The sequence below is a fragment of the Mustelus asterias genome, chromosome 7, assembly GCF_964213995.1.
Source record: "Mustelus asterias chromosome 7, sMusAst1.hap1.1, whole genome shotgun sequence".
Taxonomy (NCBI): Eukaryota; Metazoa; Chordata; class Chondrichthyes; order Carcharhiniformes; family Triakidae; genus Mustelus; species Mustelus asterias.
Window position 1 is genome coordinate 90,607,020 of NC_135807.1, and position 18,957 is coordinate 90,625,976.

General features: G+C 41.9%; 1 protein-coding gene across 1 annotated transcript in view; it reads right to left on the reverse strand.

The window, feature by feature from the left end:
* The window catches only part of csmd3b (CUB and Sushi multiple domains 3b), a 1,683,329-nt gene that overhangs the window by 404,018 nt on the left and 1,260,354 nt on the right, over positions 1 to 18,957 (reverse strand). Inside the window, exon 19 of the mRNA XM_078215503.1 lies at positions 2,723 to 2,839. Within this exon, the coding sequence (XP_078071629.1) occupies positions 2,723 to 2,839 (117 nt within the window). The remainder of the gene's footprint in view (positions 1 to 2,722; positions 2,840 to 18,957) is intronic.

Consider the following 18,957-nt stretch of genomic DNA (forward strand, 5'->3'; position numbering starts at 1 on the left):
CTGGGAAGGGGGGAGGTGGGAGGAGGTAGAAAGTGGGGTGCATGCTGAAGGGTGCTCAGCTCTGACCAGTCTGACCAAGCCCTTGAAACGTATCTTGAATCGTTACTCATATGACTGCTCTTGTGCTCATGTAGCATCTGTTGTAAATTTCCTGACCATCAGTGGTAAAGGGCTCCTCAAAAGGTATAATCAAGCATATTGTCAGAGGATAACGCTCCCAAAGGAGCCATCCCACTGTTCCTACATCAAGGTACAAACATTTGTGGGAGACCCAACTGGTGCAGGATAAACTTCTTGCCCAACTTACCGGGTATGTAGCACAAACATGTATGATGATCTTTGAGTCGTTACATACCAGTTGAACATTGAGAGAGTGGGAGTGGAAATGAAATCTCCTGGCTGATCTGAGGCAGACTGCTTGTCACACATGTGCAATGTGTCTCTCTATGGACTTGTGGAAATCAGTCAAGGCTCCAAATCTGAGCTCACCCTAAGTGACCTCATGAGTGACAATGTGAGCACATGTACTGAAGAATGTGTTTGGGTTAAATGCAAGTCCACAGGATCCTGCTGACTTCCTGACATGGCAAAAGTTTCAGCTGTTTTAAGTTTCCCCCTGCACAGAAGCTCACCTACCTTGACAGGTTTATAACCCCTTCCCAGTCTAGGTCTGGACCAATCAGTAGACAACCAGCACCCACTGAGTTAACTTTTGAACTATCTGCCCAGGAAAAACACAGAATGAACTGTAATCCCACAGAGGATTATCTGAAATGATGCAAGACCAAATTCTTTCATACACAATAAGGCCTGGTATGTTTGGAAATGAGCTCGATGTTTAAGCAGGAATAATTCTGCATCTCTATCATGAGGTATGTAAATGATCAAAATCAGATTCGATGATGGTTCTGATTTATTTGTGAGCTGGACTGGAGTCACTTTCCAATTCTACTTTATACCTCCTGCCTCCCCAACTCCTCCCCAACTCCACCCCCCCCCCCCCCCCCCCCCCACCCCAAAATATTTATTTTACTTTTTTCACGGGTTGCGGGCATTGCTGGCTCAGCCAACATTTATTGCCCATCTTGAATTGCCCTTGAGAAGTTGGTGGCGAGCCACCTTCTTGAAATGCTGCAGCCCATGTGGTGTAAGTACACCCACAGTGCTCTGAGGAAGGGAGTTCCAGGATTTTTGCACAGTGACAGTGAAGAAACAGCAACATTATTCTAAGTCAAGATGCTGTTTTGCTTCAAAGGAGCATGCATGTGATGGTCTTCCCATCTGCTGACCTTGACCTTCTAGGGGGTATAGATCACAGGATTGGAAGCTGCTGTTGAAAGAGCCTTGTGTTGCTACAGTGTGTCTTGTAGATGCCACACATTGCTGTCATTGTGCATCAGTGGTGGAGTGAGTGAAGGCTAAGGTGGTGGATGATGTGCCAGTTCCTGTTGCAGTTCCAGTGTCAAGCTTACTGAGTGTTATTGGAGCTGCACCTGGTTTGTCCCTTGTAGATGGTAGAAAGGCTTTAGGGAGCTAGAAAGTGAGTTACTGTTGTAAAATCCCCAGCCTTTGACCTGCTCTTGTAGCCACAGTATTTATATTTGTTCAGGATATTGATAGAGGGAGGTTCAATGATGCCAAGGGGAGATGGTTGTATTCTCTCTTGTTGGAGATGTTCATTATCTGCACTTGTGTGGTGTGAATGTTACTTGCCAATTATCAACTGAAGTCTGAATGTTTTCCAGCATTTACTTCACATAGACATGGACTGCTTCGGTATCTGAGCAGTCAGAATGGTACTGACCATTGTGCAATTATCAACGAACATCCCCTTCTTACCTTACGATGGAAAAAAGGTCATTGCTGAAGCAGCAGAAGATAATTGGGTCCAGGATGCTACCCTGAGAATCTCCTGCAGTGATATCTGGAACTGAGATGATTGAGGTCCAACAACCTCAACTATCTTCCTTTGTGCCAGGTATGACTCCAACTAATGGGGAGTTTTGTTTTCTCTCCGATTCCCATTGGCTCCAGTTTTGTTAGGGCTCCTTGATGTCACGTTTGGTCAACTGCGGCCTTAATGTCAAAGGCCATCACTTTCACCTCACCTCTTGAGTTCAGCTGTTTTGTCCATGTTTAGACCAAGGCTACAATGAGGTCAGAAGCTGTATAGGCCTGGCAGAATGCAAACTGAACAACGTTGAGCAACTTATTGCTAAGTGTCACTTGATAGCACTATTGACACCCCTTCTATCACTTTATTGATGACAGTAGACTAATGAGGTGGTAATTGGTCAGGTTATATTTGTCCTGCTTTTTGTGGACTGAACATACCTAAGCAAGTTTCCATATTGCTGGGTAGATGCCAGTCTTGTAGTTGTACTGAAAAAGCTTGGCTAAGGGTCTGGCTAATTCTGGAGCACAAGTCTTTAGTACTATTAATCTGGATTAAGCAGAAGCCAATTCATCCAATAATTTTGCCAGGCCATTATTATTTTCATTGACTATGATTAATATGTACACTTTCCACACTCTCCTCACTGAAACTAATGTGTTGCTGATTGAATTAATGTCATACTTGCAGATCACAGTTGACCTGTTTCATCTCAAATAATTGTCATTTTCAGCTTCCTTTCAACTCGAAATTGGCTGCATGGCTGGAATATGATTAGACAGATTATAGGTAGGAACAAGTGAAATCCTCGTGTACACAGTTCATTACCTTTACCATGGGAAACCTCCACAGTCCAAGTACAATTTAATGAATTTGGATAAAAGTCAGGGTAACCAGGTGACAAAATAGTACCAGTGGGTCCTCGGATATCTCCACCGCACAGTGCTACAAAGGAAAAAAGAAAATCAGGATTTAAGCAGAAAATTAAAACTCTGTGGATGTTTGCAATAATATGCAAAGAAAAATACTTACATTCTACAAAACATCCTGGTCAAATGCTATCTAAATTATCACTGCATTTCAATTGATCATGGTCTTGTTATTTCTTGTCATTACCATGTTACCCATTTACAATTCTTATATTTTTCCATGGATAACCTGCCACAATGAGTCAAACGTGATTACCACAATACTCAAATTCCCAGATGTTCTTCCTTTCCACAAAATAGATGTGTGTGAGCAGTCCAGCAAACTGCTCAAGCCTTCCTAAGCACTGATTATGCATAGAAATTACACCCAGTAAATTGGTTTGGGAATTACTGTAAATTGTGCTATTCTAGCCCCATCAGACAGGTGTCTCTTCAGAGTAGACTGTGTTCCAGGATATTTCAAATTCACTAATGTTACAACCAGAAGGGGGAAAATGCAAACCACCCTTTGATTCAGGCTGTTCAGTGTATGAGTAATTAAAGATACAGATGGTGCAATATAAGGGCAGTCAGCCATTTACTGATACATTTGGTCCTCAATGGGCAGCTGTGGGTGTACAGCTTGTAACAGAGGTAGAAAATCCTCAACTGGACTTTTAAAAAAAAAATTCTGTCATTAGTTATACAGAAAAACAATGAATAGTGCTGCTGTGTGCTCATCCACTCCATATTTAATGACTCTAGCAGTGTGCAATAGATGGTATGAAATAGATCTAATAACAGAAAATGCTGGAAATACTTGCAGATGAAACAGCATCTGTGGAGAGCAATACACTTAACATTTCAGGTCACAATGACTCATCAGAATTAGGAAAAGGTAGAAATATAATAAGCTTTAGAGTGACTGGAAGGGGGAGGGAGTGGAAGAAGAAAAGGGAAAATCTGGTAGGGTGGGTAGCAGGAGAATTAAATGCCAAAAAGGCAAGGAAAGGGTGATAGATTTAGTATAGTAATAAAAGCTGTGTCCAGATCAGATATGAATAGTTGCATCAAATGTAAACATGATGGAACTAAATGAAACAAGTGAAAACCAAACCAGCAAAAACATCTATGATCTAAAATTGGCGCGCTCATCATCGAGTCTAGATGGTTTTAGAAGGCTGAGTCAAAAGGCGAGGTATTCCTCCAGCTTGAGTTGAGTTTCTTTTTTGTTGGACGATTCAGGTCAGGGATAGAAAAGTAGGAGTCAGAACAAGGTGGAGCACTGTAATGGGAAGTGGCAGGAAGTTGAGGGTTCTGTTTGTCGACTGAACTTTCCACAAAGCTGCCACCCAGTCACAATATTTTACTTTTGCAAAATATGACTGTCTTGTTTCCACATCACTTTACTCCCTTGAATGAAAGGAATGCTCAATAATAATACATTAGAAGCAATGTTCCCCCCTAAAACTCCTTTGCGGTTTGAAGCCTATTCCTTGTACTGCAGGGTCACTTTAACATTGTTGCACAGCCATGCATGTGCACATCTTAAAGCAACGACTGCTTGTATGTGACCGGTTTGCCTCAGATTTTTGGAACTTGGAATCATAAAATCTCTACAGTGCCAAAGGAGGCCATTTGGCCCAATTGAGCCTGCATGACAACAATCCCACCAAGGCCCCATCCCCGTAATCCTACACATTTACCCTACTAATCCTTCTGACACTGAAGGGCAATTTAGCATGGCCAATCAACCGAGCCCGCAAATGTTTGGCCTGTGGGAAGAAACCAACGCAAACATGGGGAGAACATACAAACTTCATAGACACTCACCCTGGAATTGAACCTAGGTCCCTGGCACTGTGAGGCAGCAGTGTTAACCACTGTGCCAACTTCTTTGCATTTGCCACGTGTCTGCCTATTTCAACACACTGTGATCTCCTGATATCTACTGCTATCTTCCTCACTGTTTATTGCTATTCCAAGTTTGTGTCGTCTGCAAACTTTGAACTTGTGCCTCCTAAACTCAGTCGAGGTCATTAATAAACATTAAAACAAAATACTTGCGGAAAACCATTGTGTACCTGCCCCCAGTCTGAAAAACATCTGTTCACTACTACTGCACATTTTAGTGGGAATGATTGGGTAATTATCCATCAGAATAATGCTGAAAGCGCTAGTGTATGTTTAAAATACCTCACCATGTTTTGATTTACTTTCTACTATCTTCGAAATGTTCCTATATGAATGATTATCTTCACTGTGATAATGAATCAGTGAGATTCACTCCACATGAAATCTTCTCAACCGTCAACGTCAATAGTTTCAACTATTGGAATGCTTTTATTCTGTGGATTTTTTTTAGATGCTTGATTTAAAACAAAGAAATAACTGACATGCAAGATTTTGGTGCCAACATGGGGTGGGGCTGGAGACAAGTGAGCACGGGTAGCTTGTTAACTCAATTAAGAGATCCAAGTAAGGCTATTGAAGAGAGGCCAACTTGAATTTTGCATTAGTCCTATAGACTCCCGTACCATAGAGGAATGGCAGATGCCTGGAACTGGCTCCTATCATATATTAAGTTGATCTTTCTCTTCACCCCATCTGTAACTGCAACACTATACTCTGCACCCTCTCCTTTCCTTCTCCCCATCTATTCTATGAATGGTATGTTTTGTCTGTACAGAGCACAAAAAACAATATTTTTCACTGTTTCCCGATACATGTGACAATAATAAATCAATTCCAAACTGTAGGGGTTGGGGGTTGTGGGTGGGAGGCAGCACTCTAGGATCACTTTGAGACTTCCCCTAAAGCCAGCCTATATATAGCTGTGGCTGTAGGTCACCACATGGAGCATTTTCCTCTCCACATCGGTGGGCCGGCAGCTATGACCATTTATTTTCTTCAGTTTTGTAAAAACTGCTCAGAGGGCTCCTTCAGATGGAGATTGGATGGAATGGCAGAGGGCGGTAACTTCACTACTGGGGGCCCTCCAGCATCCAGAGCCTGCCCGCTGTTCCTAATTAGATGGCGATAGTAACCTCTGGCCATTAATTGACCATTGCTTCCAAAATTCTGTTGGCTGACTGTTGCCAACATAGTGCAGGAGTTGGGACCCAAATCTGATCTCGACTTCAGGATACTGACCCCCAGTGGAAAATCCTGCTGAACCAGGTGTAAAGAAATAAGTAACAGGACAAATGCTCTAAAATAACACATTGTTTTTTAGTTATTGATGCTTTAATTATAATCAAATTCAGGTGATTATCAGTAAAACATTCTGTTGGCTATCACTTGTTCTTCTTAAAAGTGAAAATGTTGTCAGTAGATTTGTTCAAGGAACATCATAACACTACTTTAAAATTCTAAATGGACAGTCAGAAAATGAGATCATAAAGTGGCATTTATTGTACAATGGTGATGGAAAGCTGAAATCCCTGACTTAAAGAAAATGCAGAATAGGTTGTGAACTCTTAATCATTTATTCAACATTATTATGCCTCAGGTAGCCAGAAGACATTCAAGAACTGTAATTAATGAATGAACCAGAGGGAACTATTTTCATTAGTGCCCTCAATCAACTTCCTGAATCTACTGTATTATGCAAAGCATGGCTTGGGGATTGCAGAAAGCAAAGTAAGACTTCATTTTATGTCGAAATGACAGAGTTTTTTAATTAGTTTCCTGACTAAAACAAGGCATGCTCACTTGTACCTTTTCACCCATCTCTTATACTTTAAAATTTCAATCTAATTTTTTCAGAATAAATTTTGAGCAAGAAATAAATTGTGCGAAACTTTCCCATGCCCACTGAAGGAAAAGGAGAAGGTTAAATTTGACTTTTCTGAGAGTGCAAACATTCCAATTTACTCATAATGGAGAGATCTTTTTCAATGGACAAAACTTCAGCGAGATCCACAAAATGCAAAACAGAGTGCAAATGAAGCAGTGCATTAACAATGATTTATCTTTACGGAGGGTGTATATGGATACAAGCAACAGTGGCTTGCTCAGTGAATTACCAGGCAAATGATTATTGGCTAAGCCAAGCAGATGTGATCATCTACAAAGACAAGCACTCAGACTGCCCTTTATCCACATGTTATTATTCCCCTGAAAAGCTGTTGCCTTCCTCAGTTTGAATAGTTGGTAAACAGAATAAAGTGGGCCCCAAATTTCACATTTTCTTTGGAGTCAGATGCCCTGATATTTTCAATTCTTTTCTTTAATCTGGTGACTACATTGGAAGCAGATTATTTGTTTGTTACTTTCAGCAGCAATACATTTTGCGGCAGGCAGCAGATTTTCATCAGCTCTGCTTTTATCCCCCCACATCTTTCCACTTGGCAAACATTGAAGGCCCCTTCCGGAGCTTAACTTTTGCCTCAGATAGAACTTACTGCAACATCCCCAGGCCTTCTGAGGCATTGCAGGTTGGATTCACACAAGATACATGCTTCTTAATATAATAAATATCTGATCCTCCAATTTACTTCAGAATCAGTCTCAGTATGTCCTGGCAGATGTAAGTCAGTGTCCAGGATCACTGATAGTACAACATTGAAGGATTTCAAACACCGGACTCCAGAACAATAGAGTTGTTTCTCAATCTGTGGACCCAAAAGGGATTAAAGAAGCCAAGCCCAACAAAAGCAGCTAGCACCATGCTGATGAACTCAGCTGACTAGACACATATTCAGGCAACATGTACAAGTCGAGGGAAGGACACACACTGAAATAGTCAAACATTCCCGGGACATGATGGTTGCTGCACTGCTGGGATCAAGGTTAGAGAAGGAATACGTAAACAATTGCTTCTAGAAGATTGGTAGCCAAGGCTAGGCAGAGATGGGATAGACAGGGTAGGTATTCTTTTGGTTAATTACCTTTTAGGAATAAGAGGACTCAGGCTGAATGAAAGGATCAAATGCAGGAATAGATTGTATGTGGTCAATGGAAGAATTCTTTCGGCTAAATGGTTTTTTGTCATTCTTTATTTTCTACTGAGTTTTTTTTCCCTGCACTCAGAACAAACTGAATCTTGACAAAGATATTTTAACCGACAGAAAGATCAAATGTCATTATCAGCAACACAATGTCTGCAGCATCTGGGGCTGGATTTTATACTCCCCTGCCAGTACGTTTGAAGGCAAGCGGCAAGCAAGGCCCAGTGGGCTTCGTACCTGCTGCTAACCTATTCACTCCTGCCCTCAGAGCTTTGAGTGTTGGGTGGTGACGTCAGGTGGCCTGCCCGTCAGTGGGCCAATCAATGCCACTGTCAGGATTTAACAATAATAGGAGAAGACCATCCCAAGCGGCCAGCCTGACAAGCCAATTGGAGCCCTCCCCTCACCCCACCTCCACCAACGGCCAGCCTGACAGGCCTATTGGAACCCCCTTCCATCTCCCTTCCCCCCACCTTTTCAACTCCACCATCAAATGTATTATTTACACTAGATTCTCCAATCGCACATGGCCTCTCGTACCTCAGACCCCCTCCCTTCAGCATCCTCAGGACCAGCAGTGGCCACTGCTCCTAGCAATGCGGACAGTACTGGAGAGCTTCTAACCTCTGCCAATTGCCATTAAATAGCTGCAGGGTAACTAACCATTCTTCTGCGAGGCAGGAAGGCTGGCAGGGATCACAGCACCTTGTAAAATTCATCCTTGATTCTGACTGAATAAAAGAGGGCTATTCCTAAGATGCTTCGGAAGACACAACCTTTCCAAATATGTGTGGCTGACACACCAGTTGGAAACATCTGGAGGACACTGACAAAAGTATGATGCAACATGAAACTCCAGGTAACTATTTCACAGGGATGGCTTGTCACCATATTAGGTTGCTATGTTTCTGTTTGAATGTAATTGCTAATTTCCTTAGTACTTAACGAGTTGTTCTGGTCATGTAGAATCTAATCAGTCCAGTAAAATGTTGTTACAAGTATTGTGATGATTATTTGTACAATACAAATAAAAACCAAGATGTTTGCCATCATTCAATTGGCATCTGAATTCATTGTTTAATTACACTTACTGGTGAGGTTTTAAAATAGAGTATCAGAAATGAAGGTGCTCCAGTGTTAAAAGGCTGATGAATGTAGTTATACTGTGGTATTAGAAAGATGAGTCAAACCCTACAAAATATGTGAGCAACAGACGCATTCGCTAAATTATGTAGAACAAAGATGACAGAATTCACTATTTTGCAACACAGGTTTTGCATTCCTGCAGTGTTCTCCATCATTCATAGAACCATAGAATCCCTACAGTGCAGAAGGCGGCCATTCAGCCCATCGAGCCTGCACCAACAATGATCCCACCCAAGCACGATCCTTGTAATCTCATATTTTCCCTGTTAATCCCCCTGACATTAATGGATAATTCATCATGGCCAATCCAACTAACTCACACTTTGGACTGAGAGAGGAAATTCACACAGACACCGGGAGAATGTGCAAACTCCACATAGACAGTGACCCAAGCCGGGAATCAAACCCGGGCTGTGGGGCAGCAGTGCTAAACACTGTGCCGCCCTTTGTTTGCCATAACTTCATCAGGTGATCGCTGGAAGGCCTGAAGTATTGGAATCAAGCAGTGATTCTTAGCAATTTCTCCACTGATCTCCCACTATAGAACCCTTGTGGAAATTCCAAACTAAAATATTTATCTTCAGACATCACTGCACAAAATGTTCGTCTCCCCTCCACTGTCTGGATCATGCGCCATTACTTTGTAAAGAGGGGATCTCGTAGAAACTTGGAAAATTCTAACAGGATTGGACAGGGTACATTCAGAAAGAATGTGCCCAATGGTGGTGGAAGTACAGAACTAGGGGACATAGTTTGAGGATAAGGGGGTAAACCTTTTAGGACTGAGGTGAGGAGAAATTTCTTCACCCAGAGATTGGTGAATCTGTGGAATTCACTACCACAAAAAGTAGTTGAGGCCAAAATGTGTGATTTCAAGAAGTAATTAGGCATAGCTCTGTGGGCTAAAGGAACCTAGGAATATGAGGAGGAAGACGGGATCAGGATATTGCATCTGATGATCAGCCGTGATCAAAATGAATGATGGAGCAGGCTCGAAGGGCTGAATGGCCTACTCCTGCTTCTGTTTTCTATGTTTCTATCACATGATCAAACGAGTTGGTACCTAATTTTAAATAATGCCATTCTTGGGCGGAAAGTTTGCAAGAGCAATCATTCAGTTTCATATTTCCCTGATTCCAGAAGGAGTATTGATATCATTTCCCTCATTGCTTGGGTAGTAATTTGCCAAAGTGTGTCCACCTCTTATGGAAACCATCTGGTTTTCATTCCAACAACTTCAACTAAGTGACAACTGAGAAGATGCCATTATGGGTGTATAATCTACTCCATCAGTTAACTATCATGAATTTAAGATGAACATTTACTGAACTATTTTTGATCTATCAGAAGTGCACTATTTCAATTAGCTCAGTTGGCTTGAAGGCTAGCTCGTGATGCGGAGTGACTCCTGTACTTGCTGAGGTTATTCATGAAGGCTCTGCCTACTCAACCTTGCCCCTCACCTGAGGTGTGGTGATCTTCAGGTTAAATCATCACCAGTCAGCTCTCTCTAAGGGGAGGGCAACCTATGGTCGTCTGCGACTATGGCAACTTGATTATTTCTATCTTCATAAAGGGAGAAAGAACAACCCCAAGGGTCTATAGACTAGTCAACTTAATGGTGGCTCTAGGAAAGACATTGGAATCTTTAGCCAAACGTGTGTATTTATAAAACTGAAAATATACCTACGAACAGCCAACATGCGTTTTAACAGGGAAGGCCAGGGTAATCAATTCTCTCCCTCAAAAAAGGGGAGAGCAGCCTATGGTCCTCTTGGACTTTGGCAACTCTCATTTCACTGTTCCAGTAGGTTCTGTTTGCCAATAACAATATTCATGAACCTCATCAAATGAGTTGACGATTCTATTTCAGTTTCAGTCCATCCCACTCTGATATATACAATTTTACAACATTACTGTGTATGGAAAACTTTAAAGGAGACTAATCATAGACCAAATTTCTTTCACCAAACTAAGATAGCACTTGGAAGGATATTATTAAACTAGAAAGAGTGTAAAAAAGATTTACTAGGGTGCTACCGGGACTTGATGATTTGAGTTATAAGGAGAGACTGGATAGACTGGGACTTTTTTCCCTCGAGTGTAGGATACTTAGGGGGTGATCTTATAGAGGTCTATAAAATAATGAGGGGCATAGATCAGCTAGATAATCAACACCTTTTCCCAAAGATGGGGGAGTCTAAAACTAGACGGCATAGATTTAAGGTGAAAGGGGAGAGATACAAAAGGGTCCAGAGGGGCAATTTTTTCACACACAGTGTGGTGAGTGTCAGGAACAAATTGCCAGAGGTAGTAATAGAGGCAGGTACAATTTTGTCTTTTAAAAAGCATTTAGACAGTTACATGGGTAAGATGGGTATCGAGGGATATGGGCCAAACGCAGGCAATTGGGACTAGCTTAGTGGTTGAAAAAAAGGGGCAACATGGACAAGTTGAGCTGAAGGGCCTGTTTCCATGCTATAAACCTCTGAGTCTAATCAAGTGGTTCAGTCTTTTAGCACCTTGGTCCATCACCTCTGGGGCCTAGGTTTCAATCCAATCCTGAACGATTGAATTAAGTTTACCCCTGTCTGCTATTTACAAGGAAACCAATGAATGCAGAATCAACCCAACATGGTATAAATACAAAGAACAAAATTGAAATAATTGTGCATTTTTTGGAAATAACTTAATTTCATAACATAATAATTTCAGTCAGAGACCATAAGGCATGTTGTGTTGTATGAAAAAAATATGTAGCTGTATTCTGTAAATGCATTGTTGGTGTATTATGGAGGTGTTCTATCATGCATAGAAACCATGCTGCTGCATCCAACCTTAATCTGTTCAAAGTTGATATTAAATGTAAAATAAAATGGAAAATATTTGATTCCATACTCTGATTAACCTTTGTTTGGATTTGGGAGAGACAAAATCACAAAATATTATGACATACATTAATATTGTACTCTTGATCTATCCAAAAATCACATAATAAAAATTATCACCATTTAGCATCTACCACTATGTTTGATAATAGAAATGAAACACTGATGACACTGATCAACAAGCCTCATGCCAGTTCATCTTTTCCCTCTAAATTGCCAACGAACTGGCAAATTCTGTAAGCCATACAATTACATGTTTATCAAGCTAAAAATTACCAGTAACTGAAGCATTAATCCATGAAAGATATTATCTGGCTCTATACTGGTTAACTGAGAAAAAATGTTATTGATATCCAACACACATTGCAGTTAAAAATGTTCCAAAATATTCTAATTATGTATCTGCCTCGAAAAAGGTAAAAACTTGCCTAGCAACAGCAGTAACCTGCATTCAAAGGGAATGCAGTTTCCCTTTCTCAGTCAGGGAATTAGCAGACAGAATCAGATGTAAAAAGCTATCATTAGGAAACAGCTTACCTAGACGACTAAGAGATTAGTGGGGGAATACAGATGCTAATTTTGCATGTCAAGGAATGAGAGATACAGACAGCCCAAAAACAAAGGGGGAGAATCACAGAGGAACCATGGTATAGTTGCCAGCACCTGCAAAAGCAGGCTGACTAGTTTAACATCTCACAGCTGACAGGCTAGTTTAACATTGAACAGCCAAAAAGGTATTGTAACATCCAAGAGCTGGAGAGGCCATTTTACAGCTCAGAGTCTGAGAAGCCATTTTAGCATGCAAGAAATCTTAGAACCAGGGTTGTGCAGGAACTTTCACAAAAGCAGTTTAAGTATCGTCGCTGGACCAGGAAAATATATCTCCCAGATTTGTACTGAATGGTAATTATAAACTGGATTTGACTTATAAATTTATCTAACTTGGATGTAGTTTGGGAACAGGAAAATCTTAAGGAGTTCAGGGATCACAGATATATATTTCTACATAAACTGCGTGTATCTAGTAATTCATATATTTAATTGTCTTACAGTGTTATAGTCCTAGTGGTGTGGAGTTACATTTTCTTTTGTTTAATAAATAGTCTTCAGTAATTGTTGTATGATGACTGGGCTGGTTATTCTCACAGGAGGTTTCACATGACTCCTCACACCATTCCAAAATAAAACTATAAAACACCACGAAAAAAGTGTTCCAAGTTGAGACACCCTCGGAGATAACACCCACGTTGGTCATGACAAATCTATCTTTAGGTCACAAACATGATTTCCTGATTAGAAGGCCTTCCAGTTGCTATTTCATTCTTTTACGTGTATTTTCACACATGCACATTTTTCCCTTTGGGGACCACTGGTGGAAGGGTTCCCAAGCTGATTATCAGCATTATATTTTGAACACTCCTGTGGCCAACAAGTCCTGGCATTGGACTTGAACCCAGAGCTTCAAGATCTCCACAGCCAGTTGCCTTGTACAAGAGCAAATCAATTAAAAGTCTGCCTTGAAAGCTAGTGCTTTCATATGCCAATACCCAAGGTGCGGGACAATAGCAATGATAATGTCATTAGACTAGTAATCCAGAGGCACATGTCAAAGTTCTGAGAACATGGGCTACAATCTCACCAAGGCAGCTGGTGGATTTTAAATTCAATGCTTAAAATCTGGAAATGAAAGCTAGTTTCAGTTATGGTTATCATGACAACTATTGTCGATTGTCGTAAAAACCCATCTGGTTCACCAATGTCCTTCAGGAACGAAATTCTACCGCCCTTACACGTAGATTGGGCCTACATGCGACTCCAGACCCACAGCAATATGGTTGACTTATAACTGCCCTCTGAAATGGCCTCGCAAGCCACTCAATTCAAAGGCAATTAGGGATGGGTAACAAATCCTGGTCTTATCAGTAACGCCCACATCCCATTAAGTAATAAAGGAAAGGAAACTTCTGACTTGCCCAGCATTCACTTGCACAACGTTCCTCAGGTCAACCCATCTTGCAATTCCATTAACTCTTCTTCCTTCAGACATTTTATATCCAAATCTGAACAATCAACACTCATACTTATCCCTAGTACACTGCCTTCTCTCACCCATGTTTCCCTGACACCCTGTGCAAACAGAGACCTTCACCTTTCTATACAAGCCATTACCAGCACTCACAGTTATTTGCTTTAACTCCTTTCTTTTTCATTCATTCGTAGGACTTAGGTGTCGCTGGCTGGCCACCATTTATTGCCCATCGCTAGTCACCCCTGCACTGAATGACTTGCTGGGCCAGTTCAGAGGGTAGTTGAGAGTCAACCACATTGTTGTGGCTCTGGAGTCACATGTCGGCCAGATCAGGTAAAGACAACAGGATTCCTCCCCTGAAGCACATTAGTGAACCAGATGGGTTTTACAACAATCGACAATGGTTTTCATGGTCATCAGTAGATTCTTAATTCCAGATATTTTTAATTGAATTCAAATTCCACCAACTGCCTTGGCAGGATTCGAACATGGGTCCCCAGAACTTTAGCTGAGTTTCTGGATTAATATTCTAGCTAGAATAGCACCACACCATCACCTCCCCTCCTTGAAGGAGACGAGAGGGCACAACTTGATGAGAGGCAGAGACCTGGGGCATGGTCCTTCAGTGGCAAGCACCTGATTGGCTACTGGCAATACTTGTCCAGCTGACCCAATAGGAAGGAGATCATGTTCAGAATGCTGCAGACATCAGAAACAATATTCCATGGCAGCCTGAGCCCCCTGATGGATTGGTGCTCAGACATGTTGAATCCTCTGCCTGTAAAGCCTGTGGTGAGGATCCTGTCTCCTTCCAGCAGAGTTTCGAGGTCATCCCCTCTGCTCTGTGCTGCGGCATGTGACTGAAGAGAAGGAAGGTGCTGCTGCTGCCAGTGTTGGTCCTCCAGCTGCTGAAGCAGTTGATGCTGGTTTGCCCTCTGACCTTGAGCAGGGGGCAACTGCGGAGCTGCATAAACTGTTTCCATACTGCTCTGAAGGTGGGGAGCAGGGAAATGCAGCTGAAGATGAGTGAAGTGTTGGGCAGATCAAGTGCCTTCCAAGAAGTTGACAATCACCTGTCAAACAATGGCAGCACTCTCTGAGAAGGGGAATGCTTTGACCAGCAGTCTCTCAGCGAGACCTAGTTGCAGCTCTTCAGTGTAATTGATCAAAGCAATTTACTTTATTCATTCACTGGCTCGGCCAGCATTTATGACCCAATCCCTTCCATGCTCATCAGTTTTACTGAGGAATGCCTTCCCACAATGAACTCACTTTCTTCAACCTAATGGTCATAGTCACAGCGTGAAACTCTTGTTGGGAAAGAGGGAACCAAGCTCAAGATCTTCAATTGGCTTCCCACCTCATCCTCAGGGCTTTTGAGATATTTTTTGACAGAACACTGACATAGTCACCAGGGATTTTTCATCTAGCTATGCTCCTTTCCAATTCCGGTTTGACCCCGGGAGCTACTGTCCTGGCACTTTCATTCTCCTTCTACAACCTCCTTTTAAGTAGATCATCCCATTTCGTGATTAACACTTTTACTAGCTTATAGTGCAGCCTTTTTTCAACATAGGAGAAAGTGGTGAATGGATTGCCTTTTTCAAAGGTTTTTCAATTCATCTAACTATGCATGATAGGGTTCACCTGAGAAAGTCAGAAGGGAGGGCAGGAGCATGTCAGGATCCCAACTTAAAGTCATTTTCTCCAATTTGTCTCTCGATTGGCTCTGGGACATTCTACCAAGGAGACAAGTCTTGGTACGTTAAGCTGGCAAAAATAGTGCAACCAGAAAAGAGAGTGAGAGAGAAAGAGACAATATTTAAAATTTATGTTGATCTGATCAGTGGAGTAAACATTAAATAGTTCTTGGCACAAGTTTACAGATTCATGCTGCCAATTTTGAATATAACTAGTTTTCTACAAAACAAAATGTTATATTACTAAATGCTCGCTTTGCCCAAATAGCAGGTGTTTGGCAAACATTTTAGAATATTCATGCTGGAATTAATAATGTCATGAGGGCATTTCAATCTGAAGGAGAACATATTGTGCCTCTGTATCATGGAATAACAGTAATTTGTCATAAAATGTTCGTATGTAAAAACAATAGTTGGACATCTGTCAAGCACAGCAATTGATACATGCTGTACACTTGGAACCAGAAAGTAAACCCAGGGAGTGTTCTGTTCTGCATGCCTATCCTACAACCGTGCAATGGTGACAATGGTCTCCTCGGGTGATCCCTTCGCCCTTGTAAGGAGCAGATATCATGCCAATCCAATAGCTCAACGAGTTTTTACAAATTCCCACACATACTTCAGCAAATGGGTTACAACTGTTCAGGCAATGAGGAATAAACATCAAATGGTATCAGTTAATTGAAGACAGTGTGTAATTAGCTACCCCAAGCACTGAAGATTGCGAGACAGTCTTTCTAGTTTTTAAAGTTTAAAGTTATTTATGAGTGTCACATTTAGGCTTACATTAACACTGCAATTAAGTTACTGTGAAAATCCCTTGGTCACCACACTCCGGCACCTGGGAGAATTTAGCATGGCCAATGCACCTGACCAGCATGTCTTTCGGACTGTGGGAGGAAACCAGAGCGCCTGAAGGAAGCCCACGCAGACATGGGGAGAACGTGCAAACTCCGCACAGATAGTGACCCAAGCCGGAATCGAATCCAGGTCCTGGCCTTGTGATGCAGCAGTGCTAACCACTGTGCTGCCCCTGAGTAATTCCCAACAGTTCGCAGCTCCATTTGAATGACAAGGCACCAATTGGACATTCTCACCAATAGTTGTGTGCTGGCACCATTGATGGCCCTATACTGTTGCAAAACACCTGCTCTGGTCTTATGAATAAACTTGTCCTTGCAAATTTGGAACAGAGTTAGGGTCTTTTGCTATTAATGAACTTCAATCTTCCACTACTACTGGTCAAACATAAACCTTTGAAGTTTGGCCCCAAAGACTTTGACAAATGATAACACTGATCAATTGTGCAGCTGTTCAGAATCTTCAATGCATTTGCTTCTAGATTTAACTCAACCTATTAGGCAATAAGTACCCTATTGGTTAGTCAGCACCTGAATGGCCAAATAGTTGCTTGAAAAGCAATCTTGAAATGGTTTTATTTCATTTCTGTCATATCAATGGGGAGTTATGAACCACATAACTTATTCAACCTAATTCTGACATTAAGTGGTATTTTGTGCTAATGGAAAAAAAAACTTTTTAAACAAGGTTCCCTCCTCTAAAATAGTTGCAGGAAACTAAGATGGAAGAAAGAAACTAATTGAATTTGGAATCTGAGGAAAGTTAGGCAGTGAAAAAGTGCATTCGATTAGTTAACATTGAAGTGGGAAAAATATACAGAAGAGTACACTTTAAAAATGACTGCCTGGCACATAAAGAGTTAAGACCACAACCAGGCACTGACTCTTAGCCCAATTACTTAGGACTAAAGACACTCAGACAACTACTTGTAAATTAAAATATGCAGGAATTAGATACTGCAGGAAGTCAGTGGAAATAGGGACAAAAGGGTCTGGTAAAGAAATTAGCTACAAATGGGATCGGGAATACAAAATGCAAGAAAACCAATTACTGTAAACTACTGTATGAATAGACCGAAACTAAAGTCATTGATAGTCACTGATGTAGGAAATGTATCCATTCATAGAACAATGCGATGTTAACATGCTTCTGTCTGTATCTGTCTGTATTTGTCTATAACGATGTGTTTACTGATCGATCTCCTACTTGATTACAATGATGTGATAATGGCCAGATGTCCGGTCCATCTATTGTGTAAAGGGTATAAAGATGGACTGCTCCTATGTCTCATTGAGAGAAGGTGGCTGTCTCGAAGCACTGCGGAGTGCCAGTGCCTTTTCTCCACGAAGCTTCATTAAATAAAACTGTATTGTTGAAACCTTCAAGCCTGACTCACAAAGTGGCATTTTTCCCACAACAATTGGCGTAGTTGGCTAGGATCCTATTACTGGTGAGATCGATTGGCCACGATCGGAGCCGGGGTAGAGATCACTGAATCTGTGAGACTCAGACAAAGTCAAGAATATAGTTTGCAAGGGGTTAAACTTAAGGGGTATTTGTAATAATAAGTATTGTTGTATATCATAGAAACCCTACAGTGCAGAAGGAGGCCATTCGGCCCATCGAGTCTGCACCGACCACAATCCCACCCAGGCCCTACCCCCACATATTTTACCCGCTAATCCCTCTAACCTACACACCCCAGGACTCTAAGGGGCAATTTTTTTAAAAAAACTTGGCCAATCAACCTAACCCACACATCTTTGGACTGTGGGAGGAAACCGGAGCACCCGGAGGAAACCCACGCAGACACGAGGAGAATGTGCAAACTCCACACAGACAGTGACCTGAGCCGGGAATCGAACCCGGGACCCTGGAGCTGTGAAGCAGCAGTGCTAACCACTGTGCTACCGTGCCGCCCGTATATGATATAGTGATATGTACTAACTGCTGATAGTGATAAGTAACTGTTGCTTGCGCTGACCGACAAGAGGACAAGGTAGTGCCTGCCTCAAAACCCTGCCTTAGACCGGTTGTTAAGAGGAGGAACCTCCCACGTGAAGGTCAGGAGATTGAAGTGGGGAAGGAGACACCAAGGGTACTTCGGATTGTGAAGCACAAGTGGCAGAGGTCGGTTAATGTCAAACTCTGCAGTGGCGAACAAACGCAGAGTTGCTATCTGATTGCATGAAAGTTTGAAAAGTTGGGAACTGTACTGTCAATGTTGTGAAAAGCAGGGCGGAAAAGGAGCTTGATCAACTCTGACCTAAACCGGACTCTGGTGGAGAAGCACATTGCCGAGGTGGTAATAGTGGAAGCCGTGAGTATAACTTGAAACCCTGTAACGGTCGTGAAACACGGTGCTAGAGTAGCAATAGTGGCCGGGGGTAGTGAAGTCCCTACGGTAGAGAGCACATTTTACCAGGGAGTAATCATGGCCGGGGTTAGTGAAGTCTGCGAAATGGCAGATAATGAAGTTAAAAGGGGATTTGCAGGATCCCTCATTGAAATTTACATGACAGACAGGAAAGAGTTAATAAAGAGAATGCAAAAGGATGGCTGGGATACTTCTCACACCT